This window comes from Xenopus laevis, chromosome 5L (genome assembly GCF_017654675.1).
Source record: "Xenopus laevis strain J_2021 chromosome 5L, Xenopus_laevis_v10.1, whole genome shotgun sequence".
Lineage (NCBI taxonomy): Eukaryota > Metazoa > Chordata > Amphibia > Anura > Pipidae > Xenopus > Xenopus laevis.
The window spans coordinates 124,011,672-124,039,193 of NC_054379.1; the positions used below are offsets into that span (position 1 = coordinate 124,011,672).

Sequence of the window (27,522 nt, forward strand, 5' to 3'; positions counted from 1 at the left end):
GAATCCCATTAACCGCACGATAATTTTGAAGGATTGGTCGGACTTCCCTAAAATCGGTCGTTCGGCAAGAAGAATCGTCACGTCTATGGGGAGCTTTAGGCCACACTGCGCATTTTGGGGAGATTTGGTCGCCTGGCGACTAATCGCATCGTCTTTGCGGCGACCAATCTCCCCAAACGCCTTAACTCACTCTGCGCCGGCTAATTTTTCCCCCTTAACTATTAAGCACTTTGCTTAAAGGAATAGTAACATTGAAAAATGTTTTCAAGTAATACAAATATAATGTAGTGTTGCCCTGCACTGGTAAAACGGCTGTGTTTGCTTCAGAAACTCTTCTATTGTTTATATAAATAAGATGCTGTGTAGCCATGGGGGCAGCTATTCAAAGGAGAAAAGGCTCAGGTTACACAGCAGAGATAAGCTCTGTAGAACATAATGGTGTTATCTGTTATCCATTATTTAACCTGTGTCATATAGCCTTTTTTTCAATTTCCGCCATTTCTACACAGCAGCTTATTTATATGAACTATAGTAGTGTTTCTGAAGCAAACAAATCAGTTTTACCAGTGCAGGGCAACAGTGATATTTTCATTACCTTAAACATGTTAATTTTTTGGTATTATAGTTCCTTTAACATACCACAGTGTATTCAGGCATTAAAAAACCCTTTCATTGTTTTTATGAACATTGTCCTTTAAGGATTGAATGCTTTTAAGAAGGGAATGCTCCTGAGCCCTTTTAAAAGAACATTAGAATGCTGTAAAACAAGAACAAGCATGTGTTTTCTTTCTGGGTTGTCTGGTGGTGCTGGAGAGAAATACATTTCTTTTCTAAGAATTTAGTGACTTTGGCTCCAGCATAATTAAGGGCATTAATATTTCCAATGAGCGTGTAGGGTAGATGGAGATGTGCAGCTGCCAGATTCTTCTTCTACCCACAAAGAACACTACAAAATTTGCTATAACTTTAAACTGCACATGACACAAGAGCAAGTAAAAGTCAAAAATCATCTTTAAACCACTAGCAAATTTTGTTGAGTCAGAGTAACACAGTGTAGAGAAGTAAGAATAGCACATGTACTAATTCTCATACTATAGCTCTTACATAAAGCCAAACAAAAAGAACTGGCCATCATTTCCCTAAAGTCAATAAGAACTGCTCCGTGTGCCTGGAAGTGAACTTACACAACAGTTGCTTACCCACTGCTGCACAAGATCGGGAAGAACAAACGCAATGAACAACTTCACTGGATCATCTGTTTTACAGCTGTGAACAAATATTGGGAAATAAAAAACGAAACTGGGCAGAATCCTGCTGGGAACTGAAAGTACAAATGCCTTCTGCAAACGATCTGTGTGGATTTCATAAATACACGACAACTCTGCTTAAAAACCTCAGACGTCACTCTCACTCACATTACCATAATCAGCTCCAGTTCAGAACCAATAACTTTATGAGCTAGAATAGCATATAATACAGTATATAAGGACCACTGGGGTTTTACTGGAAAAGCAAGGGGTGAAATTAATGTAATACCTATAATTACTAAATTTCATCAAGAATTCTTATATTCTCTCAGAATTATTCTCCAAGCTTGTTTATTAAAAATAATATATGTGCAGACCAAAAAGTTCATGTTTCTTCCATAAAAACCATAGATAACATGATAAATGAACCTCTAAATTCTCACATGCCTGACACTGCTTGTATCATATAAACAAATGTATGTTGTACTGAAAAATATATCACGGCCAGTAAATAAAAATCAAACTAAAGAGGGGGTAGATTAAGGTACCAACAAAAAACTTTTCTGCAGCAACGTATTTCTATTATGACTTTTTATTTGCCTTCCCTCACTAACCCCGTATCCCCTTTTTGTCATTGTTCTTCATAAGTTATGCAGAGTTAATAAAGGTCACATGAAAACAATGTATTACGGAAACAGATCGCCATCTTATTCAATCTGTAATGATAAGGGAGCAAGTGAAAAATGCAGGATAAGAAGGTTTTAGCGTTGCACTTTGTACACATTGAAATATTGACGGCTTCAACTCTTCTCTGTATATTTCTATGCAAAATATACAAACAAACCACAGGTAAATCAGAATGTGTGGCAGCAGTATCTACAACCAATGAAGAGGTAAATAAAAAAGATCAATTATGGCATGATATAAGTTGGTTATAACCACAAAACCTGCCATAGTTGAAGAAGAATAATAAATATTTAGGGAAGCTTAACCTTTCCATACAAGTATACAACAATAAACTCTCCCATGTGAAGTATGCTATTTTAAAGTCTCCCATTGAAAATCATCTTCCTAAACAAAGATTCACCCTCTGCTCCTGAACCTTTCCCTGCATAGATTGTTGCAACACTGGAAAGTGTCCTTTCCTACATCCCCAGGGTGCTGATAGAAATAAATAAGTGGGGAGCACAGAGTGACTTCATAAAACATATAACACCATCTGCTTTGATGTTGTAACATGAAGGGGAGAGGTCACAATGTTTGTTGAAGTCTCAGGCAAGACTTTATTCTTGATAAACAAGGCATATTTGTAAGGAGAAACAGAACATGAACATACTGTACGAGACAGAGGAGAGGAAATTCCTGCTCAAAGTCTTACTGAAACCTTCTAGCCAGACTATAAATAATCATTTGCATGACAAAGGCACAGGCCTAGTTACTCCATTCTCACGCTAACCAGCAACAGCTAAACATGGATACAGGTATTTCTCAGTATGTGCCAACAATGACTACCTTTCATTATTGTGTCATCCATGTATCTAGGTGTAATTGCTCTTTTTGGCCACACAAGGAGACACATGACACCGCATAACTAATTTAATTCTATCATCCGTAAGATACACACAAACTTTATCTGAAACGTCCCAGAAGGATCTAGAAGAGAAAACAGTACGAGCAATATTATACACTCGCTATATAGGGTTATAGCTTAGCTCAGTATTGCCCATACTTTACTAATGCGACATCTACTTTTAGCAATGTTGTCCCAATATGATCTACATCCATAAAATCATTGTTAGTATTCTGTTTCATGGAAAATATTACTTTATTATATTGATTTACGACAGAATTTATATTGCTATATTTAACAACTATTTCTTGTGTAACCTTAATGTAATCAATATCTGAATGAAAAGCATGAATAGGAGGGTGATTTAGACACGCTGTTTGTTGACATTGTCTTGAGTTCTACTGATGCCCGGCCACACAAGCAGATTCGGGGAGATTAGTCGCCTCGTGAGAAATCTCCTCTTCTTCGGGCCGACAATCTCGCCGACAATCTTCACAAGGAAACTTCGGAAAATGAAGCACCACGTGTGCCTTCCCCCAGGCGATTTTCATTTTAGCCGGTCGGAGGGCAGTTCAGGGAGATTGTCGACCCGAAGAAGAGGAGATTTAATCTCCCCGAATCTGCTCATGAGGCCAGACCCTTAAGGTCTACTGGTAGATCCCGATCTAATGTTCCATTGATTATAATAGTATATGGCCCCTGCTATAGCAACTGCCAGAGCTGACACCAATGACAGTAAAGCATATGAAAATTGTCTTATATTGATGGAACCTATAACAGCTAAACTATAAATAAATGTTTAATTTGTGACTCAGGGTACCAGAGAGGAGAAAGCAATGTAAAAACGCTAAACCCCAAAACTATGTGAATGAGCAACCTGCAATTCTGATCTGTAAAACTACAACTGCCTGTGGCCCTTCAGTAATGGAAATGGGACTTAGGCTATCCTTGGTGTAGGCAGTCAGAAATCAGAACAATTTTTACACAAGATTTAAACTGTGCTTCTAATATAATTATATTCTTGCCATGGGCCAAAGACAAATGCCCCCCTGTGCCCTTTAACAAGCAGGGACACACAGTAACTTATTTATCTTGATATAGAGAGCATAGGACACACTTGGAAAACATTGAAACATAAAAGCTATCCCTTAACCCATCATTGCACACACACACACCTACAAAAACATGAGCAATAAACATGGTATTTAAGAGAAAGGCAGTGCCTTGAGGCATGGGCACACAGACCAGGGGTTTATCTAATCGTGCCAGGTACAAACAGCACAGAACTGGAATGTTACGTGACTATCAAAATATTGTCAGCTGCCGGAAAACAGTCATAATCTGGAGTCTCATCTCTAACAGGAAGCTCTTGAGAAGTTTGTTTCCCATGATGCGGTCAAAACAACTAGCAATGACAGTAACTTTAGGACCCCTCCCTGAAATAAACAGTCATTGTTCAGCTTTACACTGAATTAGATCTTCCGAATGCTACACTATTAGCATATGAGGATAATTTGTAGCACCTAAATTCAAATTAGGTCAGGCTGTAAAGAAAAACAACACATTAAGAACAAATAAGAAACAGCCATTACAGCTCTCCTGCCATCCTTAGTATATTGTATAGAATGACCCTCACTAGAGAATCTAACTAACAACGGTGCTGGTCAGGTATTTGCCATTCAAGTTCAAATCATACATAAACTGTTAGTACAAATACAAACCTGCTTGACTTTTTATGTGCCAGGCAGTGGATTCTCTTGATTTGTGCCAGCCAGCACATATATGGCTAAACCATTCTCCATAAACTCATGCAAAAGGGCAAAAACAAAATACTGAATTCCACCTTTAGCCTCATCCAAACTAAACTAAAATCCTACCACTTGGAGCACTAGCAAAGTATAAAATTCAGTCTTGGCAATTAAGGGCCAATAACTCATTGTGAATGGCTGACCTCCTATTACACCTCGGTTTGTGCCTATAACTTCAACATACAAGGGACTCACTTCTCTTCCTGTGTCTCCCAACACTTGCCTGAATTCATTATTTTATTGTTTATTATACTGTAAAGATACCTTTACATTTGCAAATCTCTCTGCCATATCAGGTCTCTATAATTCATATTCTTTTAAAGAAAAAATAGAAACACAATTCAAAGACTGAGATTCCACATGATTTGAATAGCTCCCTAGAAAGCCAACCACTAAATCATTCCTTTAATCGCAACAGTAAAAATAGCTCATTTACAATCTCACTGAGGTGCTTTATCATTGGAGTCCTCCTCTTCGCTGAGAAAGCCGACTCCTTAATTATACCTGATATCATAGTGTGTATTTTCATCAATGCAGAGCTCACTAACGCCCACACTGATTCACAAGCGTAACCCATAATTACTGAAGCTGCTGCGTGACACTGAAAAGGACACATGAATTTTAAACAGGCAAAAAGAAAGAAGGGCTTTGAGGGCGTGATATAGCTCAGAGGCCCGCTCCTCAGAGAACTGCACGCTGGAATATAATTTGTAAGGCTCTTTTAAGTGGCCATTCAATTGTACATCATAGAACAAATATCACATTCAGGGGAGACAATGCAACTGTATGTTAGAAATAAAAATATAGCTGCATTTAACCAACAGAGAATTCTGTAAATATTGCCATTTTACATTTTTTTCCCTTGAGCCACCATTTTGTTAAGTTCTATGTGTCAGTTACTGATCACCTGACAGGAAATATTGCAGGGTTTCACTAACACAGGAAGAAGTAGTTAAAATCACAACTCTGTCCATTCATTGGCTGATGCAGCCAAACATATAAGCGTCACCTTCATTGATGTGTGAGCACAGTGGTGAATACGACCCAGAGGGATACACTTTAGTACTTCAAATGTTAGTTTGAACTCGGATTGTCTATGAGCACATATTAAAGTACTAGGAAAGTAAATTCTATATGAAAAGGCTTTATTTAGAGGAATTAGTTTTTCCACATGGCCTGTTTCATATGATATCATTTTTATAGAGTCCTGCAATGTTCAGGCACATAGTTTATCTTTAATGACCTGGAAGTTGTAATGATGGAACAAGACACACAATCCGTATACAATCCCATAGGACACAGCCCAATATAAGTAGTATGGCTATCATTTGAAGGTTAAAAGAGAGCACAAAAACGATATCAACCACGAAAAGGTCTGTTTAAGGGCTTCATTAGGACATGTTGTAAGACTAGAGATACACATTCACCATCCATGTTTTTAAATTATGTTGTAACAGTTTTTTTTGTTGTATTTGTTGTGGTGAAACCTAATAAATAAATATGCACTATGTCCCTCAAGTGAACAAGCAAAGGGGACAGAGGTGCATCAGACCCCGACATGCCATTAAAACCATACTTGCGCAAACTGCTCAATTAGGACATCTGTTGTGTGTCACTTACACACAGGACTTTTACTTGCTTAGTTTATAGCAAATGAATTTGTTGCACTAATTCATGAGAGCAGTTAAGTTTACGTATCAAGTTAGGAACTTGCTTTCAAACATAAACTGAAGCAAGTCTGCACTCCATCTTGATGTTGGCATGCTCCTGCGTGTTTATACTACATCATCAAAAATGTAATGCACTCGGACATGTTTGTGATTAAAGGGGCAGGATCACGACGAAATCCCTTGGTTTTGCTACATGTCTACTGGAGAAAGTAACTTTGCATTTGTCAGTCGTAATTCAAAAGAGCTGCAAGGCCACAGGTTTAATATCCTCATGTTGATCAGACATCCGTTTCACTGCGGAGGACATGCCATAAATAAAATTAGATTGTTTTCACAATGAGCACTTTTGCCAAGCAATATTTAATTTCATTAGGGAATGTCTATTCAACCCTGTAGGGATTTTCCACCATGAATGTCAAACGTTGGAAATGTGTCACAAAGCATCAAGAAAACAGAACCATGTCAGTGAAATTAAATTAAAGCAAAGGTCAAACAGTTGTAGAAAGGGGTGCCACCATTTTCCAAAAGCTGTCAGTTGTGGTGAAACAAGTGGCACACCAAATTGTTCCCTTCTGATGCGTATCAGGAAGGATGTAAGGGTCTGTTGTAACCCATGGGACATGAGGGTTTGCAAACAGGTTGGTTGGGTGGGTTCACTGCACAAGCCCTGCCCCCTCTGGTAATGTACCAATGTCCTGCTTACCTCTGACATCATCAGAGGGGAGGGAAACTAGAGTATGTGCCCAGGAAGATTTATCTAGGTAGTATGACCGATACCTTATTGAAAGATACAGTTTGCTTTGCAAATAACTTCTGGGGTCAGAGGTGGTGTTTTCTCATTCCACAAAAGGCAAATAAGTCAAGGCACAATTTGAATTTGAATATACTAAATGATACCTACCCAACCCACAGCAACTCTCCCCAACTGATGTTTTATTGAAAAAGAGAAGTGTACAAAAACACAAATTACACAAGATTACAGCAGAAAATCGGATTTGTATTGATTTGGGCTCAAGGTACCTACTCAATCTTGCAATTGACATCAATGTTATGCTTCATAAAACATTGTTTAAAGTTTTTCCTGATTTATAAATATATATTTATAATACTATAATATATTTATAAATAACTGCATTTATTTTGCTCAACCCAGGGACTTTTTTCATGATGGTGTTGCTCCACAACTCCTTTTACATCTGAATGTGGCTCATGGGTAAAAAAAAAAAAGTTGGGGACCTCTGGTCCAAACCATAAACTTGGAATACTCCATATTTATGTAAACTAACAATTTTTTTCTAAAGTTTTTTTGACGTTACTTGTCACTGGGAGCAACAAGTGACAAGGGGTTGGTGTGCGATATGTTGCTCATGAGGCACTGGTTGGGGATCGCTTAGAGTTAGATGCTTAAATATTGCCTCGCTCTGTTCTGTATCTATAGCTAATTATGTCCAAACATTCTCACAAAAAACAACTCACAATGATACAAAAAACAGCCAATTTAATACTAAAGATTGGATAACCCTAGCCCTGACAAAAACATGGATTTTAAGCCAGAATGGAACATAAGAAGGCAGTCCATAATTGGTGGCATTACCGAAAGCCACAGCTGTATTCTTTCAGATTTTGTACCAAACCAAAAGAGTTCGAGAACCAGATCTTAATTTTCCTAACATTAAATGGACATTGAAAGAGAAGATACTGTAATATCAATCAGAATACTACGGCATGTATATGACCAGGGAACATGTATTTCACCTCTGACTGGGGAAGAATTTTAGCTTGCTCCCCTCCTTTTCTTATCAGGAGTCTGTACTCCTGATAAGTCTGTAGTCTGTTTACCCGAGTCTATGATGAATGTCCATATCGAATTCAAACAACTGATTAGTACAACCGTCCTTCCTCTTTAGCGACTGAGAAAACATTCTCTACTTATCTCTCAATTACACTATTGCTTCTGAAAATTGCACTATTGCTTCTAAAATGTTTGAAGCCTAAATACGAAAACAGGGACCTGAAATGGATGTCTCCCTATCCATGCTCAAAGCTGGATTTATTTCACCTAGTATGTCAGTTTTAGTTGCAGAATAATGTGTGCGCATTTAGGCTAGGGCCACAGAGGGCTGAAAGCCTGCTGAAATACACAGGTCGAGTTTTCAGCCCTCAATGCGGGCAGTAGCCTCCTTCTACTTTCACATCCGAAACCATTGTGTCACTATGGTGCAAATACACTCGGCAAGTTTACAGCAAGTTAGCTTTTAATGATATACAGCAGGCATAATACTGTATTGGGGGAACTATGTTTATAGTCCAGTATAAAATATAAAACATATCTGTTCCATCAAGCAGTATTACTGTTTATTGCTTATGTTCCTACATATTTGGCATAGGCACTTTGCTTAGGTGTAAATAGCTATGTTTGCATAACTCCAACAGTGCCTAGAATATAAAAGTGCCCAAGCCTGCTGTTTCTATCATAGTCTCACAGCAGAGAATCCAATTATGTAGTAACAATGTAATGTGCTTAAACAGACTGTAAATCGTCCTTATTTAAACCCTGCTGCCCTTACCTGAAGATAATAAGCACTGTAGCCAGTGCTATTGCCAAATTAAGCAAATGTAAAAGGAACTATTTTGAGTGTTATTTAAATTGTTGGCTTGGTTCACTTGGAATTTGCATTTCATTAAGCAAATGTTAAGGGAAACAAACAGACAAAATTCAATGGGGTGAGTGAGGGCTTTTATATCTCTTGTAGCACATTTCTGCTGTTAGGCAAAGCATGAGCAGTCCAGGTCATGAGGAATTGCTTGGTGCACATCATGGCTGCCAATAACCGCTTGCAGATAAGGCATGTGAAAACCATTTCTAAGATAATCCTCTGAGAGCAACAAACTGTGTACAGCAGCAACGAGGCAATGAGGCCATGGAACCAAAAGAATTCATAAAATACCCTATGTTACCATTAAAGATATTCACGAACTCTAAAAAAAACTGTAAAATATATGTTTTTATAGTGATATAAATTATTATTATTTTTTTTTTTAAAATGGCATTACATGACTTATCGAAATCTATTATAGGACACAATCTCACCCCATACTTTAAAATATGCTGCATGGCCTACATAAAAGGTCACCCATCTACTTCAAATATCCTTATATTTTACCATATATTATTGACAGTTATGCATATGCGGAAGCTACTCAAAATAAGGTTAGGTATTCTTGCAGCGACAGAATTTATTCTGTACACTATGACAGCCAGCTGACCTTCTCAGCTGAAGATGATGTTAATCGTAATTCTACAAGCAAATATGCACAAACAAATCCATTATACTGAACTCTTTTTTTCTGAGCTCTGGATTTATCCAAGGTGTCATTGCACTGTGAGTGCCAAGTCTGCTACAAAATGCACTGGACACTATTCATAGTGGGGATTACCCCACTTCTGGAGTGGCATCACTGCATGGCATCAATGACGCCATTACCATTACGCCATTTTACTAAGCAAAAGTGATTGCCTTTGTAAATGAGCCCTTTTGGGCAAAATGTTTATCAATGGCACCCATTGCAACCTACAGGAAGCATGTAAGACTGGCAGCAAATAGTTTTGCCTGTGAATCTTGTTGAGCATGCCACAGGAAAATTGCCAGTGTCTGTGTTTTTATGTTGTCCCCTCATCAGCAACAGAGGGTGATTTTTAGGTATTTCAATGCCGCTTGTTTAGTGTGAAAAAAGTTGTGGGGATGAAGCCAAAAGCGCTCATGTATACTGCTACAGTTGGGTGTTTCTCATTTTTGGCAGTAAAGAGCCCAGTGTGCCATCAGCCAAAAGGGAGCTGATACATTTACGAGGCATAATGTATAAATGTTATGAAACATAATTCCATGCAGTCAGCTATAATGCATGATACAGTTTCTAAACACTGTATTATAATATAGGCTGTTATTTCCATTACATAATCATAAAAATGAACTGCTCCTTTTTCTTAAAGCATGGAAGGTTTGCAATCGTTAACCCAAAACGTGACGCAGAAAAGCTGCAAAGGCTATCTGGAAGGGGTAGGAACCACATCAATGTAACAGCTTCATGGAGCACATTATCAGGCAGCGGCCCCGGTAATATATTGGCTATATTGTTGCCATTGAAATGGCCTAGATTCTTTCCTCTTTCCGGAACCCTGTTTCTGACAAAACAGCTTGTTCCTTGGAAGGAATAGAAGGAAGTAAGTGGGAGAAATGTCTTCCCATCAAAGTGCAAACCTACTTGCTTTCCTCTGTTGCACATATATCCACAAACATTACGTTATTTCATCTGTTCAGACATTTTACTCCCTCCATCCCTCAAACCAGGAAAGTAATGAAAAAAAAAGTGGTTTTGTTTTTGCACTAAATGGCCATTAGACTGTATTTCGCAGAGTGAAGAATAGAGAAGCAGGAACCGGTGACTGGAACACTATGTAACCAGATGAGCACCATTACAGAGATATGGAAAGATGCTGCATTTAACAGCTGCTGCATTAGGTCAGGTGAACATAACTTTTCATATGTCCAGTCTCCCCATTCATTATCCTAGATGAGCTAGTATTTCTTCTACGCAAGTAAAAGGCAAGGGCACCTTGTCCCCAGCAAGCCATTGCGTCAGCACCAGAATCATTTGAATGTAAAAGCTGCTAGTGTTCTCAGCAAGATGGAGACAAGACAGCTTTCAAAAAGCGCTCTAATGTATCAAAAGACATGTTAAAGCAATAGGCTTTGGGACTGCAGCAGATTCAGCCTTATAAATGCTAGAGTCCACCCAACAGCCCTACTGTCAGTGGAAGCTGTAAATTCTAATTCAGTTAGAGCTGAAAATTAATATAAATGTATTTGTATTTATTCACAATAAGGAGGCCTGCACACACATGATTTACAGAAAGATTGCAAAATGTATAAGAATATACCATTGTTTTTGCCACATCCCCAGTCATGTAGTTTTGTTCCATAGCACACTCTGCCCCTTATATATATGGGAGGTGTCATATGGTTTATAGCCAAGGCATTCATCATAGGATAATATAGAACTGACATCTATAGAGAATATATCAGCTGGCACAAAAAACATGGCAAGTAACATACACAAGTAGAAAGGAAGAAAATGGTTCGGGCACCCAGCGAGTTGTTTGCTTTTGTACCTGACATGCCTCCACATTTGCATTTTTCCATGTGACTACTTAAACTAACTGCTCGCACGGACAATCAGATCAAACAGTTCACAGCTGAACTTTATCATTCCTTTTGAAGCTGATTGGAAAACGTTTTTTTTTTTTTGCAGCTGTACGTCATTGCCATAGCTGAAAGGGGTTGCTGGGAGTTGAAGAAAGACTAGATATTCATGCTTTTAACCGAATTCAAGGGCCTACCTTTTGAATGACTGGGGGCAGGTGCCTTTATATCATAGTTACAGTAACCACACACTTGAGCAAAATAATCCAGGTTTTGCCTGTGCAAGATCATGCAAGATAATATTTCATCTGCACGATAGCTCTCATCTCTTGTAATCTGCTATAATGAACTAATAAACCCTTTGCACACGCTAGTAAATGTGTGATAACGCAGGCACAGGAATGTGATCTTTCGCCTCCTTTGGTAAACAGACTAGAAGCGCTGTTCTTGTTTTCCACTGGACAGAACTGCAGCAAGTGGGAACGGTCAGTGTAACAGCTCCATTCAAATATTTAACACATGACTGAATGGTTTAACGGCAAATTCCCACTGTCCCCTCATCCAAATATAAAGAGGCAACACGCGAGGCCTCCAACAGCGATGTCTCTCTGCTTGCATGACAAAGGGACACCAGTGACTAAAATCACTTATTTTGGAGCAAAAACAAAAATGAAAGGGGCAATGAACTGAATAAAGCCGTTCTTCTTTCTTACAACCACCAGCAGATACAGGCTGAAGCATCATTTCTGTGGGAATCATTTATACTTTGGTAATAGCAACTTCATTATACCAGATATAAATTACAGATTGCATATATCATATACTTAGTGAAACAGGAGGTAACGGGGACCCTGTTCATTACAGCCCAAAATCCAATACATATAACAGCAATTTAGCAAATTCTCCTTCTGAGCAGATGAAATACAGAGAATATCTCCAAAATATTACATGCATTTGTTTTTCTCAAGATGCGGGGAGTCATTTTTACTTGCACTTCCTGAACTTCTTTTGTTCCACTGTACATTCAGTCTGGCAGAATTGCTTTTGCAACTATTTCTTTATTGGGGTTGCATGGTCGTGGTACTGTGCGCTACCATATCATATATGTGTGGTGCAATGGATACAGGCACATTAGAAAAGAATAAACTCTGTTAACTCATGTGTTCATGTGTGCTGGAAGCAAAGAAAAGCCACCATATGGGAATGCATGTAAAGATTCCCATGTGCAAAAACGCCCTAAAGACAAAGGAAAATGGTTATGAGCGACTGTGATTTTCACCATTTTCTGGTCGACATAGCACTACTGTTAGTAATTAGACAGCGTCAAGCGGGGACTATGGGGGTTTGAGTTAAAATCTGCCAAGAAATATTTTGCAATTCCTAATCCGTGCAGGGTTAAAAGGGTTAAACATTTTGTATTTCAAAGGGGAAGAAGCAGCAGCAGTCTGTTCTTAGCTTTGGCATACAGGTGACAGCTGCTCCCAAAACTTTAAACTGTTTATTCAATGAAACATAAATAGGGAATGCATTTGTGATTGCAGATTCCCTAAGACCATTCTTCAAAGGGCTCCCAACTTGCTTGGAACTCGGCACAAGAAACCAATTAGTTTTATTTCATATGTAAATGGAAGAGAGAAAATGTGCAGCTAGGAATTCATTATTGATCATATCCAGACAGCCGAACTCACGCATCTCTGGGGCCCTTTCACCCAGGCAGTACTCAACGTGCCTCATCTGCTTTATCACCTTCCCTGAATACTACAATCGCTTTGTTACTCCACACATTGTTCTGCTCTGTACTTGAGACACATGAGAGTTTCTTATTTTGCAGGCATTATGATCGAGGAGGTTTCCTGTTGTTCTTTAATAGTTAGACTACAACTCCCAGCATGTGCCAAAATACAAGGAAATTGGGAGGTTAGTGAATTAAATTTTCAAATGTTGAAGATGGAAATACTTTAAACCATTCTGCATCTGCTCTTCATTTTGTTTAATTGTCTTTGTATTGTGCACCTCTCCAAAGCAAAGCCCCCCCCACGTATGCTGGTTTCATCTTCATTCTGAAAAGTCCAATCAGCATTCTAATGAGCCAATAAATACGTATGAATGAAACCAAAATGCAGCTGTGTGTACTTATGGACATCAGTTGTTTACTATGAATGGTAAGACTTTACCATGGTTACACTTCAGTTGCAATATGGGCATTACACGGCTGTGCCTTATTTTGGCTCCGGATGGAAAGATAATTAGGAGAAAGAGTTAAATGGCCGACCCCGGAGGTGTGTAAGCATTTCACAGTCACACTTTCTGCAGTTGAAAGCAAAATTATGTGTGAAGCTTGGATACAGTATGGGGAATGCTATATGGCTGTGGGTTTTTTTCTAGCCCTCTTGTGAACTCAGTCACTATAATTCATTCTGAAAGAAACCATACACGTTTGGTACAACACAACTGCTCTGTAAAATAATGCTGCTTCTAAAAGCATGTACACAGACATGGAAAAATCACAGATTTCCACTAAAGGCAATGCTAAATTCATATAAAATGTACATGGATAATAATATATTGGATATAATACATCTGGGATGCATTTAAAATGTATCGCTGTATAGTGAGCAAAATGTGTATTTTAGTGTATAGAGTTAGAAGCTCGTGTTGGGGGAAACTGCCTTGCTCTCCGCACTTAGATGTGTTTAAAAGTACTGAAAAACAGTCTGGACTGTACCGCTTCCCATCTTTAGATTGTAAGATTTTTATATATAACCCTTATTTGTTAAATTATTCTAAGACCCCTGTTTGTTATAAATTAATGTAAAGCTCTGTAACTTTCTGGCACTATATAAATAAATGTATGTATATATACCTAGATGAAGCTGAAATGCTTTTACATTGCAAGCTCTATTGAGCAGGGTCCTCTTTACCTCTTGTATCAGTTATCATTTGTATTTTGGTAGGATATCTATAGGTTTGATCTATACACTCATTTATTGTATAGCGCTGCAGAATGACGGCACTTTAGAAATACGTGTTACTAATAATAATAATATTCCCTGACCATTTAAGTACAACATACAAGAAAAGTCTTTATAAAATATTAGCTACAAGATCCTTCATCTATGGTATAATTCCATGCCTAGAAAAACGAAAAAAAAAGGTATAACCAACAAAAATATATTGTAAATGCCCAATTTATATCGCTTGTTTTCTCCTGAGCCCCACCACATAAAGCAGTTGAGAATGGAAACAAATGCTACCAGCAACAAATGTATATCAACATTTATGGCAGGGGACAGACTACATTTGCTCCTACTGTCACAGTACCACAAATCCAAACACCTGCTCTGGGTGGGAGCTATTCTAACCAAACTGGGCAGTTTCTTAACAATGCCCCTAAAGTAAATACACAAAGGATTATTGGACTTTTAAAGCAAGAGGAACATAACAAATCAAACAGCCGCTGGTTACTAGTAAGGCAGCTTTACTGTGTTTGATGAAGTAAAGTGCTGACCAGACACTTCCTCGCTTTGTGCACACTGCACTCCCATGTCAGCTAAGCACGCCAGACCCAGTGGGATCAATAGCTTTGGCCAAATAATGTGGTAACCATGTAAATCATGCGCCACTCTAGCGTGTTTAGGAGCTACTAAGCAAAAGCTCCACAACACACTGTTATCCACTGTTGCCAGGAAACACAACATTGCTGTGAAATGTGAGGAAAGTCAGGTTGTGGTGACCCTACAGAAACTTTAGCAAAGCTCACACATAACACTGACCATTCACATCCCCATATATCTGTTCCAACTGTCAGGTGGCATTCCCCACAGCGCTCTGTAGGTTGCTGTCGTGAGGTAAACACTGGAGGTTAGTGTAGGTGGATCCCCACACCTTAGTAAGTAGTCGGACGAGTTCTGGGTACGAGCTATTAAATAATTCCACCAACCTTTACAAACTATTTTAACTCTTACATATAAATACCTTCAGCGGGATCTAGAGTGGGGTTCCCTTCTTAGTTGCTGAAATTCAAGAAATCTAAGCCAGACGTACCAAACGCAGCTACAGCACCCAGTGACAAGGCTGCCCATTTGAGAGTTTAAGGGGGCACAGTCCTGTGGCAAAACAAGACCTTACTGGACCTCCATTAGAATTCGAATTCTACAGGTATGGGACCTGTTATCCAGAATGTTCGGGACCTGGGGGGTTTCCGTATAACAGATCTTTCCATAATTTGGATCTCCATGCCTCACTAGAAAATCTTGTAAATATTAAATAAACCCAATAGGCTCATTTTGCTTCCAATAAGGATTAATTATATCTTAGTTGGGATCAAGTACAAGGTACTGTTTTATTATTATAGAGAAAAAGGAAATCATTTTTAAAAATGTGGATTGTTTGACAAAAATGGATTCTGTGGGAGACAGCCTTTCCGTAATTCGGAGCTTTCTGGATAACAGGTTTTCAGATAATGGATCCCATACCTGTACTTTAATTTACTTAAATATATATGTAGTGCTTTACATAAATATAATTCTAAGAAGATGGACTGTTTGCAAACATATATTGAAATGGCACAGAACATCGTACTTTCTTGGTTCTGCTTATCCTATTGTTAAACCCCTGTCAACGGTTGCATCAGCTACATCCAGCTTACAATGTATCTACCAACAGATAAATAATTATGTAATCCTGCTGGACTGAGGAGTAACTGTGTTGACAGAAAACATCTCTGTCAGCTGAAAGGAAGTAAAGAGAGCCACAGCTCCTGGTGTTCTTCTGACTGATTGGACGGTTGGCTCGAAGATACTTATAATGCAAAGGTATATGGCCCTCAATATTATATCTGTCCCTCCTGGGCACTTGGTTAAACTGCTGTACACAGTTTACACACAAACAGAATAACTGTGCCTGACCCGCTGAAAATGCGCTTCATTATTCATACAGTTCTTACCACATACATGGCCCACCCACTGCATTATGAAAAACAGCACATATACATTTAGGACCTCCTAGTAGGCACCCACAAGAACAGCACCACAGAGATTTCAATGTTAATTTCAAGATGGAAAACTCCTATTGACTCCATGTATGTTACTTATAGGAAGGTTAAAAGTTTGAGTGACTTAAATTGTTACTCCATTGGGGCATGGAATGAATAAAGTATAATCTCTGTAAAATCAGAGCAATATAAAGGATTATAATGATAATAGACTACTAAAATAGAAACCATAACTTAATTATAATTTGCTTCCCTGGATACAAATTTTTTGTTACATTCATAGCTATAAAATTAGACAGAACAAGATGCTGCTCCTGAATTGTAAGGTTATTATATTTACATTAATGACAGTGACTCACTCACATACTAACTCACAAACGAGCAACAAAATGTCAAAACACATATTTGCTTATATTACAAAATGTGTTTTTCTACAAAGCAATGTAGCTATTCAGACCAAATGAAAGATGTCACATTGGTTAAACTAGTTACTTGTACTACAACTCCCAGCAGCCTCCTTACACTCACCAACCTTCAGCTGCCCATCCCTGGTTCAAACTAAATTTGGTATTTACTGACAATCTTTCCTCTTTAAAGATGGTTGTTAAACACAACAGTATTTGGTGGAAAGAAAAAAGGTTACGGATGACCCAAGGGCTAAAACAGGCAACATTCTTGTCATTTCACTTGAGTTTTTTGTTCCTAAGAGGCAGCTATGAGGAGACATGCCAAATATAAGAATGTGTACATATTTACTGTTAACGTAAAACTCATACAGTAGTGCCTCCTTTATATGTTTTTCAAGGGACTGGAAAAAAATGGAGTAAAATCCAGAAGAATGGAAAATCAGGGAAATGCGTTATACATTATAATTTGGTGGGACAGCAATACAATGGCGTCACATGTGAAAACTATCTTAATCAGGGAATGCAAAGCTGATGTTTCACTGTATACAAATTAGGGTTGTACCAACTGATAATTTTTAAATTCAGCCAGTTATTGAACCCTCATGAAAATATTCAGTTGAATACCAAACGGATCCCAAACCTTATCTGCCTCTGTTCTGCTTCTCTCAAACCTAACAATTAAGCTAGGCCTACACTGTAAGATCCACTCATTTGACTAGGTTGCCAAACAAATGGATCTCTATCCAGTTTGGTTACCAGATTTTACTGGGCAACGCATGGCCACCTTTTAAATGATTACTGGGGTCACTGACTGCAGGAATCTGAAATCAAATTCATTCAGGGTACTGGCAAACGTGTTGCCCACATTAAATCTGGACTTAACCCTTGAAAATGCTTTCCTACGGCAATAATGTACATCGCTAGTGGGAAAACATGAGTTGCTTCATTTTTTCCAGAGAAGCCCATTGTTTCCTTGATAGGAAACTTCAAAAAAATTAAGCAATGTGTATGTTTTCCCCACAGGTGATTTACATTATCTCTGATGGGAAAGCATTTTCAAGGGAAAGTAGAGCAGATTTATCTTTGTATCGCTTGTTCTATTTAGGGCATCACCACTTTATAATCCAGTTTGCTCTTCAAATCAATGCTAGGGTACAAGTGAAAATGAAAAAACACAGATACTAGTTCTAATTCCCAACTAGGAAGCTTAAGTAATTACAAAAACACAAACAATAAAAAAATTCCTGTCTTGTAATACAACTACATTGTGCTAAAAGTTAATGTCACTTAATGATAATGTTAAATTTCCCCTTTAAATTTGCACATATTCAACAAAATTGCTTCACTATTGAATGCTGTGTTTTGTGCATACCCAATACAAAAGACACAATGCTTGCATACTCCTGTGTGTAATATACTTACTGATATCTCATTTTGATCCGGTCGCTATCTGGACTGCAGTAGAGCCTTTCCACATGTTCTTGAGAATCATCGTTCACACTCTGCCAGATACCAGTACCTCTCCTCCTAACCTGCCAATGATATGGCAACACTGTGTGATGTTTCTGGCAGTCGTTTCCATAAAGGCACAAACCTTGTAGGAAATCCACACAAATGTCTACACCATCTTTTTGGTGGACATGATATTGCAACTGATTCAGAAGTTCGAACACAAGAAGTAGAGATGCCTCCTCTGTTTTGTCCTGAAATATTCCAGTGTTGGAATTGTTTTGGTTTAAACTGTATTGGTCCAGAGAGCCATTATCCTGGAATAACCCTGATGAGTAGCTTTCTGTTAGCTTGTCCAAGAAGCCAGGATTGGTGAAATCTGTTGAGATTGTCTGCAGGAGAGCATCTTGGAAAGACCCATTGGCAGTGTTATTATTACTATTATTAACAGTCACATTTGAGTTGTCTGATGGAAATGTTGGTTCTGTTGTCTCTAATACAGTGGGTTGATGTACCACAAGATCTTCCTGCTCTGTATGAACGGTAGGTGGTTGGTCTGTTAAGGGGCTAAGATTTGGACTGGTTGGAGTGCACTGCTGCTCCATCCCCAGTGCCTTTTTGTCAATGGGCTCACATAAACTGCTTGTATTCCCAGCTCGATTCCTAGACACAAATATTCCATCAAGAGTCCCAGATCCCAAAAAACTAGTAATTATTGGCCGTAGAGCATTTATTGTTTCTGAGTCTAATAATTTTGGAGCCTGTTTTTTTTTAAAACATGGCTTTAGAGGTGGAATTTTGCCGGAGTGCCTGGAAAAGTCCCTTTCACTCATATCTGTGTCACTGGGGACCTTTACAGAACATTCCCCATGAATCTCTGTATCCATTATTTGTATAGAGTTCTCCATGGGTTCAAAATGCCTTAAATTTGCCTAAGGAAAAAAAAGAATAAAAGACAAAAGCGTTAGGCGGTTTATATATATTTGATCAAAAACAATTGTTCACTCCATCCCCCTCATGCATACCCTTGAAATTGTATGTCATGGAACTCCCACACATCCCATACCATAGAGTAGCTGTAGGAATGCATAATCTAGCTCAGTAATCTGCAGCCTATGCTTCTTGAGTTGTTTGTTAACTATAGCCCCCAGAATCCCCACTGGTTAGCAATTCAATGGTAAGCTATGACAGATGCAGTTTAACAATAGTTGGAGGGCCACACATGACATATACAAGCTCTAAGTTATGCTCACGTTGCTTACCACATTTTGCAGACAACTGTACATGGCTCTTGAACACATCTCACCTTTTGCTGACATTAAACACTGCAAAGGCACATAGTGTATCCCTAATAGGCCTAGCAAAATACACAAGTATGGCTTAATTACAGACAGCTTTGAGTTCACACGTGTACACACCCTGTCTCAGTCACTATCTCCCTCTCTGGAGCACACCCAGTCTGGTACATTCACATGCCCATTTCCCAACTCTGAGACTCACTGTGCCTAATGTGGTTCACACACCCAATGGCCTCACCACCTCACTCACTGTTTCATGTTTCTCGGCAATGACTCGGGTTAGTCATAGGAAAGCAAAACGATATCATACGTTCCCTTGGTGAATACTTGTAGGAGATGCATAAGTAAGAAAAAAATATATCTGAAATAAGTTTGGTTATTTTACCAAAAACATCCTACCCATCACAGGTCATTCAAGGTCAGTTTACCTGTGTGCCAAAGGGACTATTTGTGTTAAGGCTTTCCCCGAACAAGGATTTACACAGCATCTCAGAATCACAATTAGACGTGTTTTGGCACATTCAATATGCTATAAGCATATCAAGTGATTGACTTGCACCAAGGCCTCAATGAGCTTATGCTCAGTTCAAACCAGGTTCTCCAACACACGTGATCCAGGGCCCGCAGGTTGCAGTCTGTTGTAATACATGAGTAAATCTGTCTTCTCCCCAGAGTCCCATGATTCAAATGATAAGAATAATGGTTACGTTTTAGGGTTCCCCGACGTCAAACTAAAATCTAAACATGCAATTCAAGCCATACATATCTGCTCATTTGGCCAGGTCACCAGATGTCAGTATAGTTGTCCAATTTGTCCATAACTGTCGGCTAATTTAAATGTTCTGCCTTTAAGTTTATTACTGTGCATTGTACATTCTGTCATCTTTTCCTAAAGTCATCTTCTACCATGCCAGATCACAAGCTTTGAAAGGCCATAAGTATAGGACAAATTACAGCAAACCAACAATAAAAACCTGAAACACCTGAAACAGCAGCCAGCATCAGCCTGTGTATGAGCATTATGGAAGGGTCAGTAAACAGGAAGTGCTTTGTATGCATTTCATTACAAAATACTTTGTACTCACAAAACTGGTGTGTTTGGTATTAAATCTTTAATATAGTCTAAAATCTATATAGTCTAAATCTCTTCACATATGGTATGGGAAAATGGGCATATGTTATGTCTTGGCACAAAGGAAATATACAAACAGACCAATCATTGTATGATTATTCACATTTTCTGATGATATATTATTTATATTTTGAACATATAAATCAACAAACACTGAATGGTTTCAATATAGAATTACTGTAAGCCTTACACAGTCATAAGGCTACAATCATCAATGTATCACAATCCTGGCACATTGTTCTATATCACACAGCATAGAAAGAGAGTAAAGGGCATGTAAATACATCCAGAAATGTCACCTAACCTCATGTTATTAAGGTGATTATTATTAAGTTCTGGATTTACTGTTCACTCTTTATGGTAACATGAATTTAGGTTTTGAATATGCCCAGCATGGATCATTATCACCTTAATAACATTGGGATTAATTTGTGCATCTATATTGCCTGCATTTAAGCAGTTGGACTGTGAGAAACAGGTTCTGTGCACTTTAACATTTAAAGCTGCAGCTCGAATATAAGGGATACTTTCAGGAATGCAAACTTGGGGCCATTCACCTTTCATTAGCGCTATTTCAATAAAAACATCTATACATGCATACATACAGCTTCCAGACTTCCCCCTAAATCCTCCAAGCCAAACCTATGTTGAGATCTGTAGTTCTCTTCAGCTGGTGGGCTGGATCTTTGACATTCTCTCAGCCTATTGTGTCTTCAAGTATCTGTGTACGTGCGATTTACCAAGTGGGATTAGGACAGACAAGGAATGTGTTGAGCGGGGAGGGAACAGGCAAGCATTGGCTCAACCGGGATCATAAGACTCCATTTGTTCTAGCTGATAGTACCGGTTGGAAATGAGCTTCAAATTACATGATACTGTGAAGTTAAAATAAAGGAGGCAAATGGTGCAGTTTTACACTGAGTATGGAAATCATTTCATTAGACTCAAGTGATCTCTAGCTAGCACTATAACATCCCCTTATCTCTTTCATTATCTGTATGTAAAGCGCAGCTGCTGCTCTCTGAACTGAAGATTCCCAGCAGGACTGAATGTGATCAATGTGCCAGGCTGCCTTATAGAACAACATAGCTCTGATTCCTCTGCCAGCTCTCCAGCCATCACCCCATACATGTGCCAGAGAGACCTGTGTATCCAACAATGCTTTTGTATTGTAACATATTGTTTCATTCGTACACAAAGGATCACAATGTGCAATATTCAGGGTTTCTGGGACCCAGCCCTGCACAGTAGCCCACAGTGTATCTGGAACCAACAAGCACTTAGCAGCCAGGCTATTATTTCTACACCAAGTTACAACACAACCAGCTTGCTGAACAATAAACTTCCAAGCAAGTGTCTGTCTGGACAGGGTCATATCCTCTGACCATCTGCAACACTCTTCCCCAATTGCACTAGAGCACATTGCCATATTAAAGGGGAACTTGTCCTAAACCCTCTTTTTATTTGCATGATTAAAGTTATTTGTAGCTGCAATTGCAGTTGAAAGCAGTTTATCCTTTTGTTTTCAGGCTCTGACTCTTGAAACAATGTAACAGAAGTCCGTTTTCCTCCAGGATTGTTAAAAGCAGCAGACCACTAGAGCAGAGACTAGAAACAGCCAGGAAGATAGTGCTTTCTGTAGACATTATACTGATAAGTATAGAAATACTTTAATACATGTATATTGGGTAGTTGCTTAGAATGGCATTTTCATTTACAAGGGAAAAAAAGCAGTTTTGGCTAGAGAACCTCTCAGGCATTATTATTATTGAACTTAAACTCCCACCACCCTCTGAGTAAGCAGAAAGAAAACAATTGCACTTTCCAGATCCTAGGGATAGGTTAGGCACTGGTACCTTCCTACTCCTGGAATAAACATCAAACTCCTCAATGTCTAACCCCAAACAACAATAATAACTGGAGCCAAGCGAATCCCTTTGTCCTCGGTGAAGAAGTGCACTATCGGTCCCCCATGAGGAATGAGAGGAAGAGTTGGGTGAGAGTTGTGTGCCAGGGCACAGGGAAGGGGCAGCGGTGCAGCACAACCTGTGGATCCCCGGGGGCCTCGGTTAAGGTCACTTTCTTTGTGAAACTTGCCAGGATATTCCCTTTCGATGCAGCAAGTGCCTTTAGTTCCCAGGTCCGACCCAGTGGGTCGCGCTAACTCCAGATCTTCAGAACATCACAGTCCTACGCGGATCTCATCCATGATGGGTCGGAGGAAAATAAGAAGAGAAATACGGGGTCCTGCCCATACACAGGCTGCTGATCTGAATGAAGGGACACTTACCTGCCAGTGCCGGGGTCAGGCTGGAGTAAGTTCCTTGTCCCCTGGCTGAGCCTCTGTTCTACAGGGAGGTGGGAGGGATTCTTAGCCCCGCTCTCGCCTGCTGCTCCCTACGTGACAAGCTTCCCATTACAGCAGCTCAAGTCCAGTCCTGATCCCTCACGTGGAACATTATTAAATATCTCCTCCCGCAAGCCACGCCCACACGAGACTGCACGACTCACAGAGGAGCATATGGGGAGCAGGAGGAGATACTACTGTGCATAGAGCTGCGGGACAGCGACACACTCCTCTGTACTTCCTCATACTGCCATCTGCTGGACACCGTCTCACCTGCACGACACTTACATTGATCCGCTCTGTATTCGCAACCTTGAGCTGGTTATGTCTCACTCTCCTTCAGTGTCAGACTGGGACACCAGGGGCCCACCCAAAAACCTTGGACCAGGGGCCCACTCTCAGTACTATTATTCTTCCTCTCCTCACTCAACCTCTCCTAGTCTCTTTTCTTTACACACTATAATCTATTACTCCATCTATGTAGCCTCTTTGTTCTCATAGAAATAGGGAATGTCCATGAAATAGGCCAAATGTTTAGAAGCAGGAGGGCCCACTGACACCTGGTATCCCAGGCCGGGCCAGTCTGACACTGCTCTCCTTCTCCTTCTAGAGTTGTCAACTTCTATGGAAAAAAATACCGGCCTTCCTATATATTTATCTTTTTTCCCTATTAATAACATTGGGATCAACCATAATTTTACCAGCCAGGTGGCAACCGTATCTCCTTCCCTTCTAGACTGTAAGCTCTTCTAACCAGGGCCCACCTGATAGCTATATGCCCAGGACCGCCATCAGAAATCGCAGGCAGTAGCGTTCCTAGAGGGGGGCAGGCCCTGTTGCGTGACGCGCAGCCAGGCCCTGCCCCCCTCCGTACGGCCGAATTTTAGTGGGGATTTCAGTGGCGGCGCTTCCGGGGGGCCCTGAGGGGGTGCGGGCCCTGGCCCGCTCGCACCCCCTGCTCCCCCGGTAGTTCCGCCACTGATCGCAGGGCCCCATACAACAAAACTTCCTAGGCCCCCTGGGCTGCGCCCACCGCAAGCCCCACCTACAGGTCTGCCCTCCCCCCCACAGGTCCGCCCCCACCACACAGTAAAAAAACAAAAAAAATATTGGTGGCTAGGGTTCCCACATGTTAATAAAAAATAAATAGATATTGGTGGTCAGGGCCCCCCAAAAAAAAAACATTTGTGGCCAGGGTCCCCCCATTATAAAACATTGGTGGCTGAGACCCCCACATGAGAAAAAAAAATTGGTGGCCAGGCCCCCCCCCACATTAAATGAAAATTGGTGGCCAGGGTCCCTTAAACGTCCATGCCTTCCCAAAGTCAGAAGTCCGGGAATCAAGTAAGCTCATCAAGTAAGTGTGGAGTGGCCGGGCCCCCATTACCCTCGGGCCCCCTACAACTCTCCCCCCTGTCCCCCCCTGATGGCGGCCCTGTATATGCCACTGCTGAAGGCCCCTTGGGTCCCACCCTACCCACTCTGGTGCCCAAGCCCCGCCCACTCCACATCACAGTTAAAAGACCACACAGACAGAGCTAAAAGTTATAAAAAGCTATTGATGGTCAGGGCCCCCTTAAAAAAACATTGGTGCCAGGGCCGCCCATAAAAGTGTTTTTTAAAAAGCATTGGTGCCAGGGCCCCCCTTACAAGTTAAAAAAAAATTGGGGCCCCAAAATTTTTTTTTTAAAAAAAAACATTGGTGGCAGGGCCCCCCTTACAAGCTAAAAAAAAAAATTGGGGCCCCAAAAATATTTTTAAAAAAAAACATTGGTGGCAGGTGCCTATAGAATATTAAAATAATACATTGGTGGCCAGGGGATTAAAAAAAACACAAATTGGTGTTCAGTAGAATTAAACTCGTGGCTACAGGACTTCAATTCCGGCTGTTTTCGTGACTTCGGTCTTTTCGCCGATTCAGGACTTCAATTCCGGCTGTTTTCGTGACTTCGGTCTTTTCGCTGATTCAGGACTTCGGCTTCAGCTATTTTCATAGCTTCAGGTCTTTTCGCCGCTTCGGGAGTTCGGCTGTTTGGCTTTTCGGCACTTCTGCATTTTCCACTGTTCGGCTGTTCGGCTGGCCGCAGATCTTCGGCGCTGGCAAGGGGGGCCCGGCTCTTTCTAAACTGCAGCACTGCCGGGCCCCCCTTTATGCCTGGGTCCTGGACACTTGTCCCCCCCTGATGGCAGCCCTGCCCTACTATATAGAATATATTCAGGATGAACCCTACTTTATATACAGTGCCTGATGAATAGATGTCATTCTTTACTTTTTTTATTTTAAATTTGCATTCTTCTTTATTTTTTTCTTGTTCTGAACTCAGTATAACTCTCGGCTATTATCCCACTATTTCCAATACCCCATACTGCTCAGCCAGAGACCTTAGCGTTATATCAGTCATGATGATTAAAGGGGTTGTTCACCTTTGAGTTAACTTTTAATATGATGTAGAGAGTGATATTCTGAGACAATTTGCAATTGGTTTGCAATTGGTTTTCATTTTTTATTATTTGTGTTTTTTGAGTTATTTAGAGTACTTATTTTAAGTACTTTTTATTCAGCAGCTCTCCAGTTTGCAATGTCAGCAATCTGGTTGCTAGGGCCTAAATTACCCTAGCAACCATGCATAATAAAAAGTATAAATAACAATACATTTACGGGGGAATGTAATAAAAATCGCAATGCGAAAAAGTTATGCCTTTGCGCGAACAAATTTTGCTTTGTGCGAATTTAATATAGCTTTTGCGAGCCCGGAAACTGTTTAGCGACCACTTCCGACAGTGAAAGACCGTTTGCGAATTTTATAGTTTGCGCCAATGCGCAGTCAATGTAATAAAACTTCTTACTGAAAAAGTCGTTATGTTTGCTCCAAAAGATTACGACACCTTCAAGCACTTCTTATGAGTGCGCAATTAAAATTCGCAATGCGCAATTAAAATTCGCAATGCAATAACAGTTTAAGGAACAATATTACATTGCGAGATGTGGATTTTTAGTCTTATTGGTGCAAATTGTTTTGCACTTTGCGACTTTTATTACATTCCCCTGTTATAGCCTTACAGAGCATTTGTTTTAGATGGGGTCAGGGACCAGGCCTAGGCAGATTTTTATGGGGGGGGGGGTGGCATGCCACCCAATTACACCTACATTGGTTATTGGTTAGGAAGCACTGGGAATTTGCAGGAGATACAATTGTTTTTCAAATTTCCTGTGCACCAATCCCCAGTACTCTGAACCAGATGCTGAAAATTTGTGTATGTGCACAAAGGTAGGGGGAGGGGCAGGGGCGATGAACAGCAGTGGGCCTAGGGGTGTCTGTTATGTAAATCCGGCCCTGTCAGTGACCCCCATTGGAAAGCTACAAAGAGTCAGAAGAAGAAGGCAAATAATTCAAAAACAATAAAAATAAATAATGAAGACCAAATGCAAAGTTGCTTATAATAAGCCAGTCTATAACATACTAAAAGTTAACTTGAAGGTGAACCACCACTTTAAAGATACATTATTCTGTTATGATATGCAGGGTTGGACTTGGGGGCCCGGGGCCCAACGGGGCTCTTGTCCAGGGCCCCCCTCCGGACCCCCTACTGCCGTGCATGCGCAAAAAGAGCCGCAAATGTTTTTTTTTTTTGGGCCAGGAAATCAGGAGAGGGGGTCTGTCTGGCCCAGATGTTATGGATATAGATAGAAGATGACTGTCTTTAAAGATTTTAAGTGGGCTGCATAAGTGAATGCAGTTATCTGTTAAAAAGTTTGAATGTATAGCTGGATTCACAAAGGCAGATAATGCCTGCTGACTGCCATCTACTTTTGCCCTCTACCTGCTGACTGTCATCTATCTGTGTGCTGGGCTCCAAGATAGATTACTGTAGGTATATCAGGCCGATTAGGGCCTGTACTAGAACATTTGGCCTCCCAAGTGTATACATGTAGTAAATTGGCTAATGATCTGACAAGTTAAACAGGCAGACGAGCAGCGTGTACTCAATTTAAGAAGCTATTGAAAGTACAGTGTTGTTATAATCCACATGGCTCCTAAATTGGTACCCTGCCTCCATGAAAGAACACTTATTAATTAGGTTGGCGCTGCATTTATCAGCTCTAAAGAGACCAGAGACCACCAGTCCTGAAGCTTAAACAATGCGCACAAGATGTGCTTTCTTTATTGGTACTTGCCCAGTGGGGAGCTCAGCCTTCAATTATAAGTCATATGAACTTTAATTCAAAGATTTCTGCTTTTCCTTTTAGAAACTGTGGGAAGGTTTTGGATTTTTTTTTTTAATTAGGCATGATATACATTGCCAAAAATCCAACTATGTGTGTGCGTAAATGTGACTATTTTGTATAGCTAATCTGGATGACAAGTTGTCTGTATATGAACTATTCACAACTGTTGTTT

At 40.0% G+C, this 27,522-nt stretch overlaps 1 protein-coding gene across 1 annotated transcript in view; it reads right to left on the reverse strand.

Annotated features, from left to right (window-relative positions):
* tiparp.L (TCDD inducible poly(ADP-ribose) polymerase L homeolog) overlaps positions 1-23,236 on the reverse strand; it is a 34,986-nt gene extending 11,750 nt beyond the window's left edge. Inside the window, exons 1-2 of the mRNA XM_018263765.2 lie at positions 23,066-23,236; positions 18,319-19,277 (exon numbers count right to left, since the gene is read on the reverse strand). Coding sequence (XP_018119254.1) covers positions 18,319-19,253 — 935 coding nt within the window. The 5' untranslated portion in view covers positions 19,254-19,277; positions 23,066-23,236. The remainder of the gene's footprint in view (positions 1-18,318; positions 19,278-23,065) is intronic.
* Between the last annotated feature and the right edge of the window lie 4,286 nt (positions 23,237-27,522).